This window comes from Lepidochelys kempii, chromosome 27 (assembly GCF_965140265.1).
Source record: "Lepidochelys kempii isolate rLepKem1 chromosome 27, rLepKem1.hap2, whole genome shotgun sequence".
NCBI lineage: Eukaryota > Metazoa > Chordata > Testudines > Cheloniidae > Lepidochelys > Lepidochelys kempii.
Genome location: NC_133282.1, coordinates 3,793,128 through 3,812,558, shown reverse-complemented (window position 1 = coordinate 3,812,558; position 19,431 = coordinate 3,793,128). Strand labels below are relative to the sequence as shown.

The 19,431-nt window shown below is 50.8% G+C and overlaps 1 protein-coding gene across 6 annotated transcripts in view; it reads right to left on the bottom strand.

Moving 5' to 3' along the window:
* PLEKHM1 (pleckstrin homology and RUN domain containing M1) overlaps window positions 1-19,431 on the bottom strand; it is a 144,490-nt gene that overhangs the window by 58,285 nt on the left and 66,774 nt on the right. For 2 of the 6 annotated variants that reach the window (XM_073326194.1, XM_073326197.1), the window contains exon 2: window positions 2,151-3,041. In XM_073326194.1, the coding sequence (XP_073182295.1) occupies window positions 2,151-2,978 (828 nt within the window). In that variant the 5' untranslated portion in view covers window positions 2,979-3,041. Of the gene's footprint in view, window positions 1-2,150; window positions 3,042-16,141; window positions 16,233-16,464; window positions 16,957-19,431 lie in introns of those variants that run through there. The other 4 variants (XM_073326195.1, XM_073326196.1, XR_012156415.1 and 1 more) reach the window with 4 other exon arrangements.

Here is a 19,431-nt window from a genome sequence, read left to right as displayed (position 1 = left end):
CCATGCCTGCCCCCATCTGTGGCACCAGGCTCAGACCCCTTACCCGTCTGCGTCCCCTCCTCCTGGAGCCGCAGCCCTGGCTCTGGGGGGTGGGAGGGCACAGACAGGGGTCGGGGGGGGGGGCGCGAGGTAAAAAGTTTGTGGACCACTGCTCTACACTGTTGTGATGATCTTTGTACAAAACACACCTAGTGAGGCAGGGGCGTAGCCACGGGTGGGCCTGGGTGGTCTGCAGCCCACCCACTTAGCACCCAGGCCCACCCAAATCTGAGCAGGGGCATGGTGCTGCCACAGTGGCCCGGAGCATCACTCGGGCACCAGAAAGCCAGGACGGAGCTCTGCGCCTGCCCAGCAGAAAGCTACGCTCCAGCCACTCTGCCCTGCCATTGTCTGAGCCGCCCCATGCACCTGCCCAGCTCGGCAGGTGAAGCCCTGTCTGGGGCACCTGGGATAGGAAGAGGGCATCGGGGGAAAAAGTGAGTTAGCACAGTCTGTCATTGCCCATCCACCCCCATTTCCACTCCTAGCTACGCCACTGTTGGGAGGCATCGTTTGAAGATTAAGAACTCGCTGGCCAGTAACACCATGGTGCAACGTGTGCAGCAACATTACATGCTAAGTTCGGACGAAATCAGGACTGAGGGGTGTTTGCCAGACGAGTCCGGGGAGGGGGTGAACCTGTTTCTCAAAGACAAAGCACAAGCTGACGCCTCTAGCTAGGTGCCATCAGAGCTGATGGGCCATCACCTGCCAAGTGGCCGTTCTTTGGCAAGGAGAGGGGCAGGGACACCAGCTCTGCATCTTAGCAAGCAGCAGCCTGGACCCTCTCGCCCCCCAGCTCCATGCCTCCTTGCTCTCAGCTGCAAAGAACTTTATCCAGGGGTCACTCTCGGGAAAAGCCATGTCCCAGGGTGACTGTAAAAGTGAGGGGCAGCTGCAGCCCACCCATCTCTCTCTTTTCACCTCAGCCAACACAACAAGCAGCCGTGGCCTCTGGGAGCAGATCTTGGCCTGAGAGCTGGGTCAGCAGCGCTACGAGACACACGCGGCAAGGGACTTCACCTTGAACCAGGCCGAGTTTGCTCAGTTTCAGAAGCGGTTTATCTTTGTTTTTCTTGTGACTATTTCTGACCTGCACTCATTTCAAGTCTCTCTCTGTGTAAGTCACACAACTTGTTTTAGTCTTTAATTAACACGAAGCCAGTGATGGGAATTGTGGGGGTAACTCCGTTTCGGGCGGCAGACCAGTGCACTGATCTCCTTAGAGGCGCAACAGACCTAGGGTATCTGGACTACCCAGGAGAGGGCTGGCCAGTGCAGAAAACACTTGTGGGGGACGGGGGGGATTCAGGACCGGGAGCGTGTTGGGGTCACCCTGCGAGTAGTAACCAAAGGAGACTGTGGCTGGTGTTTGCTGACAGTCTGCTGAGGCCGGAGCTGCTGGACCAGGGCTGTGGCTACAGACACACACTTGGGGTGTGACCCGCACGCTGTTTGGCTGTTTGTGAGCGGCCCGGGTGGGAGCTATGGCAGCGAAGCTCTGTCAGGCGCCCCAGGTTGCAGAGCAGGGCTGCCGTAGCCCCTTGCTGGCCTGGGTCACGCCCCGCAATGGCAGAGCACTCCTTGGAGATGTTAAAGGGAAATACTAGGATATTCTGCCCCCCGGTACAAGCTCTGCAGGCAGAACAAGTTGAGCTGGTGTCCTTCCAGCTCAGCTATTCAGCCTTGCCAGCTGGGGCGCTGCGTGGAGCTAGGAAGCCGATTGCCTAGGACAAGCTACAGGACTGGGCCTTGAACAGACCAGACAGACACAGGGCTGAAAAAAATAAAGAAAGGCCAGAAAAGCCCCTAAAAACCCCCAGACCAGCCCTTCCAAGGGTCTCCTCATCACCCTGCAGAAGCACCACAAAGGGGAGCACAAATCAGGTGTGATCCCGGCAGCACTTCGCTCGTCATCGGCGCCTTTTCTCTGAGGCGCTCCAGATGTGTAATAGTCCTGAAATTAGCAGCATATTCCTTGCCCCCCCCCCCCACCCTGGCAATGAGGGAACGCTGGGGTGGGGGTGGGGGGGACTTGCCCAAGGTGGCTGAGTCAGCCCAGGGACCCACGAGTTCCGCTTTGTGGCCCAGAAGGAAGCTGTGCTACTCACCTGAGCTGGTCGGCTGGACTCTGCCCACGGACCTGCCTTCTCCTGTCTCTCCAGGTCCTTGATGGATTCATAAATGTCCTCAGATTGGCTCTTGCTGAGAGGCTGCAGGGAAAGCAAAGAGCCCACTGCAGTCCCCGCCCTGCGTGACCCCGTGTGCCCAACACTAAGTCGGGGGTTGGGGGTGACCCTGGCCAGGTCCTCCAGGGACTGCGTCGGGCGCATGTGCTCGATGGGGGTGATGTGCAGCGCCGGAGAGTGACTGCTCCTCTTTGCACAGTGAGGGTTGTGAAATGAGCTCAGCACCGGAGGGGAGTCTTTCCCCTCTCCTACAGCTCGAGTCAGGGTCTCGCCTTTGAAGCTGGCGTCTTTGCAAGCGGGCCCCAAAGTTCCAGACCCTGAGCACAGGGACCTAGCCCCCAAGTCAGTGTCGCGTTCATTGGCATCCACTTTGTGCTGCTCTTCCTGCTGAGCAGTGCTCAGGAATTTGTACTCGTATGCCAAAGGCTGGTCCTGGCCAGCCCTGGCTGGCTGTAGGACAGTTGTCTCCATGGCATCCCTGGAGACCAGCTCTCCAGGGGTCTCTGGAGGAAGCTCAAACACACTGGTTGGCCGGCTGACTGGGGGCAGCTCCTTCACGTACTTTGCCGGGATGTAGAACGGCCGGGCGTCCTTGCTTTTTTTAACATGCCACCAGTGATCATTTGTTCTTCTCAACAGGACGTACCGCTCATTGGGCTTTATGGAAATGAGCGTCCCGTCCTTAGCCACGTACTCAAACTCGTACTCCACTAGGACGCACACATCCTCCAGAGCGCCGGCTGGTTCCATGTCTGGCTGAGGAATCCCTGCACCTTGGAGCTACTTCCTGTGAACGGTTCCTGTTTCCTCCGCCTGAAAGACACGAAGCAGGGAACAAGTTTACAACCCGCTAGCCCTGTCAGAGCCTGCTTCCCCCTGCTCACTGATGCAGTCTCTTTCCAGTCACTCTCTTTACTCCAAAAGACCTGATTTCAGCTGAACCCAACTATCACCTGTTAACAGGGAGAGGAATTAACCAGCATAGGTGTAGTTGGACTTTTATATTTGGGGGGCAGGCTCCAGTCAAGCCAACGGGGCCGTGCCTGGGGAGGGCGCTGCAGTAACTCAGAGCCTTCCCCATCTAGTGTCCCATCTCCAGCCATTGGGGATTTTTGCTACTGGCTGTCACCGATGGGCCACATGCCATTGTAGGCAGTCCTGTGATAACATCCCTCCATAAACTTATCAAGCTCAGTCTTGAAGCCAGTTAGGGTTTTTGCCCCCACTGCTCCCCTTGGGAGGCTGCTCCAGAACTTCACTCCTCTGATGGTTAGAAACCTTCGCCTAGTTTCAAGCCTAAACCAGTTTATAGCCATTTGTTCTTGTGTCCACATTGACACTTAACTGAACTCCACTGTTTCTTATATATATACTTCCTGATATTTATCCCTCTGATGTATTTATAGAGAGTGATCCGATCTCCCCTCAGCCTTCGTTTGGTTAGGCTAACCAAGCCAAGCTCTTTGAGTCTCCTCTCATAAGGTAGAAAGAACAGGAGGACTTGTGGCACCTTAGAGACTAACAAATTTATTAGAGCATAAGCTTTCGTGAGCTACAGCTCACTTCATCGGATAAGGTAGGTTTTCCATTCCTTAGATCATTCTTGTAGCCCTTCTCTTCACCTGTTCCAGTGTGAATTCATCTTTCTTAAACATGGGAGACCAGAACTGCACGCAGTGTTCCAGATGAGGTCTCACCAGTGCCGTGCATAATGGTACTAACGCCTCCTTATCTCTACTGAAAATACCTCGCCTGATGCACCCAAGGACTGCATTAGCCTTTTCACGGCCGCATCACATTGACGACTCATAGTCATTCTGGGATCAACCAAGACACCCAGGTCTTTCTCCTCCTCTGTCGTTTCCAACTAATGAGTCCCCAGCTTATAGCAAAAATTCTTATTGTTAGTCCCTAAATGCATGACTTTGCACTTTGCACTGTTAAATATCATCCCATTTCTATTACTCCAGTTTACAATGCCATCCAGATTTTCTTGTATGATATTCCGGTCCTCCTCCATATTGGCAATACCTCCCAACATTGTGTCATCTGCAAATTTTATTAGAACACTCCCACTTTTTGTGCCAAGGTCAGTAATAAAAATGTTAAATAAGGTTGGTTCCAAGACTGACCCTGAGGAACCTCCCTCCAGCCTGACAGTTCACCTTTCAGTGTGACCCATTGTTGTCTCCCCTTTAACCACTTCGTTATCCATCTTTCAGTTCTCATATTAATCCGCATCTTCTCCAATGTAACCAATAATTTCTCATGTTAAAATATGTATCAAATGCCTTCCTGACATCCAGGGAGATTAGATCTACTGCATTTCCTTTGTCTAAAAAATCAGTTCTCTTCTCAAAGAAGATAGTACTAACTTAGGTATGTCTTCGTTAGCAACGTTAAAGCTGTCCCAGCGCTGTAAAAAACCCACCTCCACGAGGGGCGCAGCTCCCGGCGCCGGTGCACTGTCGACCCTGGTGCCTGACAGCGCTGAAACTTGCAGCACGCAGGGGGGCGTTTTTTCACACCCGAGTGAGAAAGTTGCAGTGCTGTAAAGTGCCCATGTGGACAAGGCCTTGGTTACCACCGCTTGAATCCAACAATTGCAACAATAATAGAAAAATCTACAATTACTTTCTATCATTTAGGCTACTTACTTTTTGCAGTTCACCAGGCTTAGAACAGATCATTTAACTGTAGGAAACATCCTAAAGGCCGGTTTCAGAGTAGCAGCCGTGTTAGTCTGTATTCGCAAAAAGAAAAGGAGTACTTGTGGCACCTTAGAGACTAACCAATTTATTTGAGCATGAGCTTTCGTGAGCTACAGCTCCGATGTCAAGGTTCCTCCCCCACTCTGAACTCTAGGGTACAGATGTGGGGACCTGCATGAAAAACCTCCTAAGCTTGTCTTTACCAGCTTAGGTCAAAACTTCCCCAAGGTACAAAATATTCCACCCGTTGTCCTTGGACTGGCCGCTACCACCACCAAACTAATACTGGTTACTGGGGAATCCGATGCATCCGATGATGCATCCGATGAAGTGAGCTGTAGCTCACGAAAGCTTATGCTCAAATAAATTGGTTAGTCTCTAAGGTGCCACAAGTACTCCTTTTCTTTTTATCCTAAAGGCCCTTTCTTATCTTAATCACCTGTTAATCACTCTGTTTATAAACAAAATTCTGATTCCCTGCCTCAGGGGCCCAAGTTGGGAGAAGTCTCCTGTCTCCTCTGCAGAACTCATGACATTGCACTCTCAGGCTGCCTGCCTGAGGCTTGCAGTTGGGGTGGGGGGGGAGCAAACGTCCCCCCCCCCCCCCAAACTCCGCCTATGTAGGAGCAATTCACTGAGGGGCATGGTGGATTCTCCATCACTGGCTGTTTCTCTGTCAGCTCTGCTCTAGGCATGATTGTGGGGCAGGTCTCTGGCCTGGGTTATCCAGGAGGTCATACTGGATGATCACAATGGTCCACAAGAGGGAAGTGAACCCAGCTCTCTCAGGTCCAGCCTAATGCCCTGACCTCTGGACCACCCACTGCTCTACTAAGCTCCTGAGGCCCATGCCAATTCCTATCTGAGTCACCAGGAGTCGAGTTGAGGCCGTGGGCTGAGCTGGACCACTTTGCTGCGCAGACCTGTTCCATCACATCTGGCTACCTCCTGAGCCAGCTGCTGAGCTTGCTCCACTGACTTGCCTGTTGTTCCTAGGGAAGCACAGAGCCCTGGTGCACCAGTATCAGATGCTCACCAGGGACGGGGGACATATTTTCAGCAGAGCTGGGTGAAAAGTGGAACTTCAGCTCACCTTTGAATTTCCGGTGGGGCTTTCAGAGCTGAGTCAGCCAGAGCCTGTCCCAGAAAGGGCCTGTTTGCTGGTACTCAGGGCAGCTGGGGCCAAACTGTCATAAGGACAGCGATCTAGAAGAGCACCATCTAACTTGAGCTGAGTGTCCTAATCCATCCCCACACACGCAGCTCAGACTTAACCACCAGCTTCTCCAAATCTAGCCTGGATGGCAGACTGCGCATCACCTCCTCAGTCCCTTTGGACTCTGGGGAGCAGTGCAAAGCTTTCAGAGTGACCCCAGTGGGGTTTGCAAACTTGGGCCCAGCCTCAGAGTTTGGGTAATAAAAGCCGGCGAGTCCAGCTGAGTTGCCCTTTGAGGTTCTGAGACAGATCTGCAGCGGGTGTAATCTGTCATCGTGCCATTGGCTGCAGTGGCCCAATAAAAGAGGTAGATATGCCCAATGGCCTGTGATGGGATGGGATCTGAGTTACTATAGAGAATTCTTTCCTGGGTGTCTGGCTGGTGAGTCTTGCCCACATGCTCAGGGTTTAGCTGATCGCCATATTTGGGGTAGGGAAGGAATTTTCCTCCAGGGCAGATTGGAAGGCCCTGGGGTTTTTTCGCCTTCCTCTGCAGCGTGGGGCACGAGTCACTTGCTGGACTGCACCTTGAAGTCTTTAAACCACAATTTGACGACTTCAAAAGCTAAGACATAGGTGAGAGGTTTTTCGCAGGAGTGGGTGGGTGAGATTCTGTGGCCTGCATTGTGCAGGAGGTCAGACTAGACGATCATAATGGTCCCTTCTGACCTTAAAGTCTATGATTCTATACAGCATGACCTCCTACAGCTGCTGTACGTGTGCATTGCTGAACCAGACCCATGATTCACTGCCCAGCTCTCTCTGGAGCAGCTGCACAGTGTGTAACCTGCAGAACCGCTCCCAAATATGCATTATTTAGAATATACTCTGGCACCACAGAACGGGGGCACTCGAGCTTCTCAGTGAAATGTTATAAGACTTTTTGGAACATAGGCCAAACAACATATTTTTACCCTTTAATCTCATTTTTGGAAATGAGTGAAACTTTCCAAAACAATTCAGCCTGAGACTGAGACCCAGCCTGGAAGATTTCAGCGTGAATGGCTGAATTTTGGCAAAGTTATAAGCAACCCAAACCAGGGTCTTAGAATGAGAAGTATCAGGCAATCATAACTAAAGGGGCTGTTACTAGCACCCGCCCAGGAGTGGTGGACCAGGAAGAGAGGGGGCAGGGGGCTAGCGGAAATATTGTGGGGACTGATCTATGTTTAACCAATTTATTAGAGCATAAGCTTTCACGAGCTACAGCTCACTTCATCAGATGCATATCGTGGAAACTGCAGCAGACTTTATATATACACAGAGAATATGAACCGATACCTCCTCCCACCCCACTGTCCTGCTGGCCTAACAAAGAAAATAACAGAACGCCACTAGCTGTCACCTTCAGCCCCCAACTAAAACCCCTCCAACGCATTATTAAGGATCTACAACCTATCCTAAAGGATGACCCAACACTCTCACAAATCTTGGGAGACAGGCCAGTCCTTGCCTACAGACAGCCCCGCAACCTGAAGCAAATACTCACCAACAACCACATACCACACAACAGAACCACTAACCCAGGAACTTATCCTTGCAACAAAGCCCATTGCCAATTGTGCCCACATATCTATTCAGGGGACACCATCACAGGGCCTAATAACATCAGCCACACTATCAGAGGCTCGTTCACCTGCACATCCACCAATGTGATCTATGCCATCATGTGCCAGCAATGCCCCTCTGCCATGTACATTGGTCAAACTGGACAGTCTCTACGTAAAAGAATAAATGGACACAAATCAGATGTCAAGAATTATAACATTCATAAACCAGTCGGAGAACACTTCAATCTCTCTGGTCACGCAATCACAGACATGAAGGTCGCTATCTTAAAACAAAAAAACTTCAAATCCAGACTCCAGCGAGAAACTGCTGAATTGGAATTCATTTGCAAATTGGATACAATTAACTTAGGCTTGAATAGAGACTGGGAGTGGCTAAGTCATTATGCAAGGTAGCCTATTTCCTCTTGTTTTCCCCCCCCCCCCCCAGATGTTCTGGTTTAACTTGGATTTAAACTTGGAGAGTGGTCAGTTTGGATGAGCTATTACCAGCAGGAGAGTGAGTTTGTGTGTGTATGGGGGTGGGGGGGTGTGTGAGAAAACCTGGATTTGTGCAGGAAATAGCCCAACTTGATTGTCATGCACATTGTGTAAAGAGTTGTCACTTTGGATGGGCTATCACCAGCAGGAGAGTGAATTTGTGTGGGGGGGTGGAGGGTGAGAAAACCTGGATTTGTGCTGGAAATGGCCCAACCTGATGATCACTTTAGATAAGCTATTACCAGCAGGACAGTGGGGTGGGAGGAGGTATTGTTTCATATTCTCTGTGTGTATATAAAGTCTGCTGCAGTTTCCACGATATGCATCTGATGAAGTGAGCTGTAGCTCACGAAAGCTCATGCTCAAATAAATTGGTTCGTCTCTAAGGTGCCACAAGTACTCCTTTTCTTTTTGCGAATACAGACTAACAGGGCTGTTACTCTGAAACCTGATCTATGTTTCTGCCCCTGCGAGTTGTTCCCTATAAACTGTGTGTGTGGCTGCTGCGTCTCCCCCAAGCTCCGGGTGCTTGGCAAGCCACCCCCGCAGGCCCCTCCTTGGGATGCTCTGTATGTGCCAGATCCGGGCCCTCCCCTTGGCAACTGCCCTCCTTTGTACCCAGAGACGGCATGAGACAGGGCAGCCAATGTAGTGAGTGAGCCCCGTCACAGTATATTAGAAATGCTAGTTAATAAACACAACTATGACATAGTTGGCATCACAGACTTGCTGGGATAATATGCATGACTGGAATATTAGTATAGAAAGGTACAGCTTGCTCCGGAAGGACATGCAGGGGAAAAGGGAGGAGGTGTTGCCTTATTTATCAAAGATGTAAACACTTAGAAATAGGGGAGACACTGGTTGAAAGTCTCTGGGTAAGGACAAAAGGGGATAAAAAACAAGGGTGATGCCATGCTTGGGAGTCTACAACAGACCATCCAACCAGGGAGAAGAGGTGAATGAGGCTTTTTTTAAACAACTAACAAAATCATCCAAAGCCCAGGACTTGGTGGTGATGGGGGACTTCAACCACCCAGACATCTGCTGGGAAAATAACCCAGCAGGGCACAGATTATCCAACAAGTTATTGAAATGTATTGGAGACAATTTTTTATTTCAGAAGGTGGAGACAGCTACTAGGGGAGAGGCTGGTCTAGATTTTATTTTTGATAAATAGGGAGGAACTGGCTGAGAATTTGAAAGTGGAAGGCAGCTTGGGTGAAAGTGATCAGAGTTCATGATTCTAAGGAATGGTAGGAGGAAAAACAGCACAATCAAGACAATGGATTTCAAGAAGGCAGATGTTAGCAAACTCAGGGAGTCGGTAGGTAAGATCCCATGGGAAGCAAGTCTAAGGGAGAAAACAGTTCAAGAGATTTGGAAGTTTTTCAAAGGGACATTTATTAAAGGTACAAGAGCAAACTATCCCACTGTGTAGGAAAGACAGGAAGTATGGCCAGAGATCACCCTGGCTTCACCAGGAGATCTTCTATGATTCCATGATCAGAAACTCAAAACCAAAAACAAACAAACAAAAGAGTTACAAAAAGTGGAAATTAGGTCAAATTACAAAGGATGAATATAAAAAAACAACATAAGTATGTAGGGACAATATTAGAAAAGCCAAGGCACAAAAATCATAGAATCATAGAATATTAGGGTTTGAAGAGACCTCAGAAGGTCATCTAGTCCAATCCCCTGCTCAAAGCAGGAGCAATCCCCAACTAAATCATCCCAGCCAGGGCTTTGTCAAGCCGGGCCTTAAAAACCTCTAAGGATGGAGATTTCACCACCTCCCTAGGTAATCCATTCCAGTGCTTCACCAGCCTCCTAGTGAAATAGTGTTTCCTAATATCCAACCTAGACGACGCCCGCTACAACTTGAGACCATTACTCCTTGTTCTGTCATCTGCCACCACTGAGAACAGCCTAGCTCCATCATCTTTTGAACCTCCCCCCCCTTCAGGTAGTTGAAGGCTGCTATCAACTTCCCCCTCACTCTTCTCTTCTGCAGACTAAATAACCCCAGTTCCCTTAGCTTCTCCTTGTAAATCATGTGCCCCAGCCCCCTAACCATTTTCATTGCCCTCCGCTGGACTTTCTCCAATTTGTCCACATCCTTTCTGTAGCGGGGGAACCAAAACTGGACACACTACTCCAGGTGGCCTCACCAGTGCTGAATAGAGGGGAAAAATCACTTCCCTTGATCTGCTGGCAATGCTCCTACTAATACAGCCCAATATGCCGTTGGCCTCCTTGGCAACAAGGGCACACTGCTGACTCATATCCAGCTTCTCATCCACTGTAATCCCCAGGTCCTTTTCTGCAGAACTGCTGCTTAGCCAGTTAGTCCCCACCCTGTAGTGGTGCATGGGATTCTTCCATCCTAAGTGCAGGACTCTGCACTTGTCCTGGTTGAACCTCATCAGATTTCTTTTGGCCCAATCATCCAATTTGTCTAGGTCACTCTAGACCCTATCCCTATCCTCCAGCATATCTATCTCTCCCCCCCCAGCTTAATGTCATCTGCAAACTTGCTGAGGGTGCAATCCATCCCATCATCCAGATCCTTAATAAAGATGTTGAACAAAACTCGCCTCAGGACCGACCCCTGGGGCACTCCACTTGATACCGGCTGCCAACTAGACATCGAGCCGTTGATCACTACCCGTTGAACCCAATAATTGAGCCAGCTTTCTATCCACCTTATAGTCCATTCATCCAATCCATACTTTTTTAACTTGATGGCAAGAATACTGTAGGAGACCGTATCAAAAGCTTTGCTGAAGTCAAGATACAATACATCCACTGCTTTCCCCATATCCACAGAGCCAGTTATCTCATCATAGAAGGCAATCAGGTTGGTCAGGCATGACTTGCCCTTGGTGAATCCATGTTGACAGTTCCTGATCACCTTCCTCTCTCCAAGTTCTTAAAAATGGATTCCTTGAGGACCTGCTCCACGATTTTGCCAGGGACTGAAGTGAGGCTGACTGGTCTGTTGTTCCCCAGGTTCTCCTTCTTCCCTTTTTTAAATATGGGTACTATATTTGCCTTTTTCCAATCATCCAGGACCTAAACTTTAGAGATTAAACTAACTAGAGACATAAAGGGTAACAAGAAAACATTCTACAAATACATTAGAAGCAAGAAGAAGACAAAGGACAGGGTAGGTCCATTACTCAATGAGGGGGGAAAACAACAACAGAAAACGTGGAAATGGCAGAAGTGCTAAATGTCTTTTTTGTTTTGGTTTTCACCAAAAAGATTAGTAGCGATCGGACGTCTAACATAGTGAATGCCAGTGAAAAGGAGGTAGGATCAGAGGCTAAAATAGAGAAAGAACAAGTTAAAAATTACTTAGATAAGTTAGATGTCTTCAAATCACCAGGGCCTGATGGAATGCATCCCAGAATACTCAAGTAGCTGACTGAGGAGATATCTGAGCCATTAGCAGTTATCTTCACAAAATCATGGAAGATGGGAGAGATTCCAGTGGACTGGAAAAGGGCAAATATAGTGCCAATCTATAAAATGGGAAATAAGGACAACCCAGGGAATTACAGACCAATCAGCTTAACTTCTGTACCCGGAAAGATAATGGAGCAAATAACTAAGCAATCAGTTTGCAAACATCTAGAAGAAAGTAAGGTGATAAATAGCAGTCACCATGGATTTGTCTAGAACAAATTGTGTCAAACCAACCTGAATGCTTTATTTGACAGAGTAACAAGCTTTGTGGATAGGGGTGGAAGTGGTAGATGTGGTATCTTGACTTTACCTTTTGATACTGTCTCACGTGACCTTCTCAGAAACAAACTAGGGAAATAAAACTTAGATGGAGCTACTATAAGGTGGGTGAAAAACTGGTTGTAAAACCATTCCCAGAGAATAGTTATCAGTGGTTCACAGTCATGCTGGAAGGGCATAACGAGTGAGGTCCTGCAGGGATCAGTTCTGGATCTGGTTCTGGTCAATATCTTCATCAATGATTTAGATAATGGCATAGAGAATGTGCTTATAAAGTTTGCGGATGATACCAAGCTGGGACGGGTTGCAAGTGCTTTGGAGGACAGGATTAAAATTCAAAATGATCTGGACAAACTGGAAAAATGGTCTGACGTACATAGAATGAAATTCAAGAAGAACAAATGCAAAGTACTTCACTTAGGAAGGAACAATCAGTTGCACACATACAAAATGGGAAATGACTGCCTAGGAAGGAGTACTGCGAAAAGGGATCTAGGGGTCATAGTGGATCACAAACTAAATATGAGTCCAGCTAGTGACCATTGGATCATCCTTCCTGTCTTAGAGCACTGCACTTCTGAACAAGCTGCTCAAACCCCCTTAACTCTGTCCCTTGCCTGTAACTGCCTCCCCCAAAATCCAGAGGTTGCCTGCTCTTGTGACTTTTATCTTGAGTATCATGGTGTCTGGTGTTAAAGCCCCATCTCCCGGAGTCCTGGGATTATGGGAAAAATCTCTGCTTTTTTAAAAAAGGACTTTTTAGTCCTCATAATTGTGGAGAAAAGCTTGAAAACACGGCCCGTGAACCCTGTAAAGACTCAGAGACCAGAAGAAATACAAAAAGGACACAAAATGTATTATTTTTTAAACACTCATGATCTTCAAGCCAATCTCATGACGTCTGCAGGCCTGATTCATGACAGGTGAGTGTCTGAGGCTGGCAGTGCTGATGATGTGTTTCAATTGTGCATGTCTCTGATATGAAATGAGCTGCTTTGTCTCCACCTTTGCCTTTCCTGTTTTCATGTAAGGGCTCGATGCCAGTACCCACCCTGGGCCAATGGAACCAAAGAGCACAGGACTGAGCCCTCAGTTCCCTGGACATATGAGCTTTGGCTATGAAGACACCACATTAGGCTGTGTCTGTGCTACAAACTTTGGTCAACACAAGTTATGTCGGCCTCCAGCCTCCGACCTCCAGCAGCCAAAGTTTGTATGTTGCTCGTGCGCATGCCTACCTGGCTGCTTGAGTCGACGCTGCGTGTACTGACCAGAAGCGCTCATGTCAGTGCAAAGGGTGGTGCACCACAGGGAGGTATCCCCGGGTGCCAGGCACCGCTGTCCAGTGCGATAGCTTTTGGGAACTTTTGCACTGTGGGGTAGGGTCGAAATGACTCGCCCAGGGATCTCTGGGAGCTCGGGGTCAAGTTCTCAGCATGTAACTTTCTCCATCCCATAATGCCATCCATACCCCATAATTGTCATGCTTTTTTTAAAATCCCACAAACTTGTGTGGCACTTTTTGGTGTCCAACATCTCTGACAGAGGCCTGGAGCTCACAGAGCTTGGCAGCATTCTCATGAACTCCACAAATACAGACCGCACGATTCTCCCGTATTTGCAGACCCGCAGGACTTACTGCAACAATGGGGAACATGACAGTTGCTTGGAGGAGAGTTTGCTGAGGGACGCAGAGAAAAACAATTTCAGGTTGTGGCTGGTGCTCACAGAACAGCTGCTGGCATCCCTACGTGCCCTCGCTTTAAGCCAGCGCTCCCCCCTGCACCTTCTACAGCTACGTGTGGGGGGTACTCAGAGCCTACAGGTTCGGTCCCTGCTGGGCCCAGCTGTTTGGTGCAGCTGGAGCTGGGCATGGGGGAATGCGGCTTTTCCTGCCCCCCACGCTGGGCTGGGTTGGTGCCAGAAGGTGCTGGTGTGCTGCAGAACGGTCGGCATGCGCCTCTGGCATCACTGGGGAGGGGAGGGAGAAGTGGCAGCCGTGTAAATCAGGTGATGAATCAAACTGGCCGCAACAGCTGCAGAGCTGATACATATCGGGGGGGGGAGCCCTGTTAGTCTGTATCCACAAAAACAACAAGGAGTGCGGTGGCACCAGGAGTGGTTTACCACGCACGAAAGCTTCTGCCCAAATAAATGGGTTAGTCTTTAAGGTGCCACCGGACTCCTTGGTTTTTTTTGGAGCCGACACAGTGATTAGTGCTTTGAATGTGGGTCAGAAAAGAGCCCAGCCTCCTGCTGTGTTCATCCAGCACCTTGCACGGCGGGGCCCGGGCCCTGCCCGGGGTCTCTGAGCGCTGCGGCAATGCCATCATGACAGGAAAACGGCATTTCCTCCCTCCCACGTCACAATAAAGCTACATGTTCTTCTCAACCGCTGCCAGGGAAGCCAGCAAGGAATGCGGCCGAATCAGCCGTGGGATGGAGAATAAAACAAGGAATAGCCTAATGGTTTGATATGGCTCACTGGGGAGCCCGGACACTGTGAGCTGCACAGGTCAGCCCATCTCACAAGGGGTACTGCAGAACCGGAGGGACCCAGAGAATGATCGAGCGCCTGGGAAAAGTCTCTGTGCAGAGACTGAAACCATTGGGGTTGTTAGAAAGGAGACAAATAAGAGGGGACGTGATAAAAGTCTGTGCATAGTGACTGGCAGAGAAGGGAGATTGGAGCATCTGTTTTCCCTGTCTCATAAGAATGAGAGCAAGAGGACAATAAATGCCATTAAAATTCAAACCCTATCAAAGGAAATATCTGTTATGCACATGTGATTAGACTGTGGAACTCTCTGCCACAGGAAGATGTTCAAGCCGAAAGCTTAACAAGATTAAAAAAGAGATTGCATAAAAGAATATGCAGAGTTAGAATAGTTAACGCTAACTAACATTTGGGGAGACGTATTAAATCTCCTGGCTTAAACGCGGACGCAATCTCTGACTATCAGAGCCCAGGAGAACTCATGTGAGGGCAGATTATCCCCCCATCTGCTACTACAGGGTTCTTGCAGCTTCCTCTGCAGTGTCTGGTGCTGTCCACTGCCAGAGACAGGACACTGAGTGGGAGGCACCTCAGGTCTGACCCAGCCTGGCAGTGTTTGTGCTAGACACACACTGTCTGTGAGACGGGTTTCCAAGACAGCCCCATCTCTATTTGTCTCTCTGCCTTGAGGAGCCCGGGAATGGCAGACAGGCAAGCAGGGCCCACACGAGCACCTCCTTACGACAAGGAAAACAATAAAACGTGCACAAGAGAGATGCGATGCTTCAGGGTGGGCTGCCTTTACTCTGCTCCCCCCGCCCACCGCGTTCTCCTTTTTCACCAGATACTGCAGGAGATGGTGACCCGGGCGTGCTCCAGGCATGGGGCTGCTTGGACCTAACGGAGCCCCGCTGAATGTGGATCCAAGCAGTGGGACAGGAGGGACCACAGATCATCTCATCGGAGCTCCGCCGCGAGCTAGGCCGGGGAACGTGCCCCTGCTCCCCGGCAGCGAGCCTGTGTTTGTCCACAGGAGCTCAGCTCCAGCACCTGCTGCTCAGAGGCACAATCCTGCATGCTGCCCTCAGTGGGAGGGAGTTCTGTCCGGACCACAGCAGAAGCAGGGTCAGGCTCCAAATCTGCGCCCCTCTCCCCCTCCCTGTGCCTCGCCCCCAGGCTGCTGGCTGCAGAGACACTGCCCGGGAGGCTGGGCTCACTGCATCCTTCGAAAAGCCCTTCCCCAAAGCAGGGAATGGGACTTTCAGAAGTGACTCAAGGCGGGGCCATGTCAGCCCCACCCCTGGAGCCTTGGAAACCCCCTCTCCTGGTGCCGGACGTGAAGCCCCCAGGCCAGCCCGGCACGGAGGCCTCTCAACAATTGCCCTGATGGCTGGGGAGCTGAGCACAAGCATCAACCCTTTAAAAATCCTAGGATCAAATCCAGAGCCTGCAGCAGCCTCCAAACCAATTTGCTACAGCACCTGCCATTCACTTGCGTGTCTCAGCTCCAGGTACAGCCCAAGATTAAATACGCCTGAACATGGTAGCACTGAATAGACTCAAGCGCATGCCCCATTGTAAAGTCAGACTATTATCCATGAAGCCATCTGACCTGCTCACTGCGGTGAAACGTTTAGCATTAGCCGCTCTGCAATTCTGTAATTATACAGTGGCTTATGACCACTGACCTGGAAAACCATCAGACTTCATTTGGCTCCTGTGTGTCAAACTCTTTCATGGGAGCTGCAGGGCGAATGAGAAACCGATGGCCAGGTCTGAGAGGAACTCCAGCTGAGACAAGCACACACGCCTATGGTCTCAATTCCACCGACAGCTAGTGATCCCCCCCAGCTGCCTTACATTCCCTTCCTGACTTTGGATTCTCTTTCAAGAGTGTGAGGGAAATCAAGGCTCTGGAAAAGAGCTTCCCACCCCAGGAACTTTCCGAGAGTCATCCAGCAACCCGGTTGTTCATCACTCAGCCCCACTCAGAAATGCCTGGTGCATTTACCTGCAGGCTCACATCTTGCTAGCTCCTCTCCAGCTACGTCGCACCAGTTTCCATTTTCTGCATTTCCGTGGCACGCTGGTGCCAGCTTTGCCGACTGCTTGAGAGCAGCTTGCAGCCACCCTATGCCTGCCGTGGCAGGAGCGACGCAGGGAACCTGTTTCTGGCTGCGCGCGTTGGTGACTAAAGCTGGTCTCAACTTGCCTTCTGCTCACTCCCTCGTTTCCTGTTCAACAATACAGAGAGCAAATTCACAGAACCAAGATTCTCACCAACTTCCTCACATCAAGAGGATCTGTAGGTCAGAGTGGGGGAGATGACAGCAGTGCAGAAAATTCTTCCTTTAACCACACTGCGCGCCAGTCCCATCCCAGCACCGGATCTTCCTTAGGAGACTGAAACTGGCCAGCCCCAAGAGAGCCAGTTTCCTTTGAATCCCATCAGACCCTCATCTGCTAAGGAGCACAAGTTTCTCTCCAGCTCCCGACACAACTAGACGTGATCACACCATATTAGAAATGAGGTCTGAGGACAGCACCAGACTACAGGGAAAATGGCTCTGATCCTCTGGTGTGCAATACATTTACTCCTGGTAACTCGGAGAAAACAAAAGCCCTTTGCAGCAATGGACAGCCACTCCCAGAATTTCCCTTCCTGCTTCCCCTCCTGGCATGTGGTGGGCATCTTGCAGCTTCTCCCTTCTCCTGGGAGAGGGGCCGGGGTGAGCAGGTTGGGAAGGGAAGGAGTTCCCCCAGGGGAGCAAGTTGTGTCCCATATCTCCAGGATTTGTGCAGGGCTTAACTGGGAGGGGGGGAGTTGGTGCCATTTTCTCTCTTCCCACCTCCAGGAGCAGGAGCTGTAATGTGCAGGAAGCCCCACCCCACGGGATGGAGGCAGGGCCAGGGAAGGACAGCAGAATGCCTCATTGGCTTGTTTTGTGCCATTTGATTGAGACAGCAAGGCTCAGCCCCCAACTTCCCAGTAAGGCGCTTGCCTGAATTCAGTCCAGCAGGCCCCTCGCTGTCTGCTCCAGGACCCCCTGGTTCCCGCAGACACCGGCGCTGGCTGACCTCAGATCCGCCTGAAAGTCCAGTTTGCTCTGCACGGTTGGTGCTGTTTCTCCACCTTTGCCCTCCACTCCATGTGAGCAACAAGGAACCAGGCCAGCTCTCACACCAGCAGGATGGATGCTGAAGGGTCTGGGCTGCAAATGCTGCTTCCAGGGGTGTTTGAAAACAAGGGGTTAAGTTTGCTTTGCCCGAGCTGAGCCCCTTTACGGCGCAGCCGAGGCACCAAGAAGCAGCCATGGGGAGGAGCAGAGGAAGCCCCTTCATTCCAGTGGGAAGAGAGGTTCCGGCTGCAGGAAGCCTGTGGCGGGGAGGTGGGGGCTCGCTCCGGAGCAGCTGGCTCCAGTCAGGCCCATCCCGCCAGCCTCAGCGTTCCCTTGCACTGCTCCGCCCCGGTCTCGGTGCCCAGCACTGAACATGTGACCCAGGGGCAGCGTCCCCAGAGCCATGTGCAGGTAGAGAGGAGCCAGGAACCATCCCTTCCCTGTTCCACGAGGCCTCTATGGCCACCCCCAACCCACGGCTGCTGCCTTGTTGCACTGAGGACCCGATCCCTGGGCACTGCCCGACCGGAGCTCCCACAGCCACAGCAGTGGCCAAGCTGCTGCAACCCACCAACCCAGCCAGATCGGCCTCACACCAGAACTCAGGGTGGTGGTGGGGGGACATGAAGCCATTTGAACAGGTCCTGAGCCAGCAGGGACAAGGGTGCACACAGCATCACCCAGCCGGGCACCAGTCCCACACCGGCCCTGCTGACCTGCTCTCTGACAGGATCATTAGTAGGGGCAGGCTCCCCAAGTTCCCCCCTCCAGCCTGTGGCTCCTAGGGCTTCTAAGCAGGCAACCAAGGCCCCCCCCCACCTCTCTACTCCCCCTGGGAGCTGGCTCCTGGTCCCCCACCGAGCCCCACAGGGCAGCAGAGTGCAGAGTTCTAGCAGGGGCAGCCTCAGAGGCAGCTGGAGAGACAGGACCAAAGCAATGAGGAACTAATTCAGGGGGAGAAAGGGCTGAGGACAGGGCATTCCTCCCTGCAGGAAAGTTTGTCCCGATTCGAGATCTTTTTTCCAAAACCAAATTTAAAAAAAAATGGGTGGGAAGTTATTTTCATTGTCCAGCCAACTCTAATCAGCCTTTGTTTTCTCATGTGGATTTGAGAAGTCTCCCATTACATCCCTGTGCGCCGATCTCTGAGCGAATGCAACCAGCACGGCACTCAGAAATATGCAGGAGCACAAAGAGCAGGAGACTTCCTGTGGTGATTTTTAAAGCTGACAGAACAGCGATCCCAGTCACCTCAAATTCTGCAGAAGAAAACAGCCCTCTGGCAGGAGACCATCTCAGGCAGGAGGAATCTGTTGTTATTAGGAGTCAAAGGGAAGGTATGGCGCTCTGTACCTCAAATAGCACCTGGGACCCCCGAGTCACCACTCTGATAAGATGATGATGTGTTTTGTACAAAGTATGCTTTGTGAGGTACCATTTGAGAAGCCATGATCTGTTGAGTGTTACGATCCTGTTGGATTGTGTGTAGTACCGTTGTATCTGAAGTTAGGAAGTTTTCCTAGATGTGTGTTACTGAAATGAGGTTGGGAGACACCCACAATCGGCCTTTCAGTGGCAACAAAGGAGCAACTAACATTGGCCAGACAGGCGTTGATGGCCCATCAAGAACAATCCACTCTCCCAGAGACTCCTCAGAGAGCACATAGACGGCCGAACATGTCACAGCAAGGATCTTTCTAGCTGGAGAGAAAGTGTTAGTGAGCATGGACAACACCACTTGGCCTCTCTCCTGCCCCTTCTCAACACCTGGAAGATCGTCTGGAAGACAAAGACTGAACTGGGGAGATTGATCTCAGGCTGAAAGGGAATCCAGAAGATTAAGAACTGTGAGCTGCCTG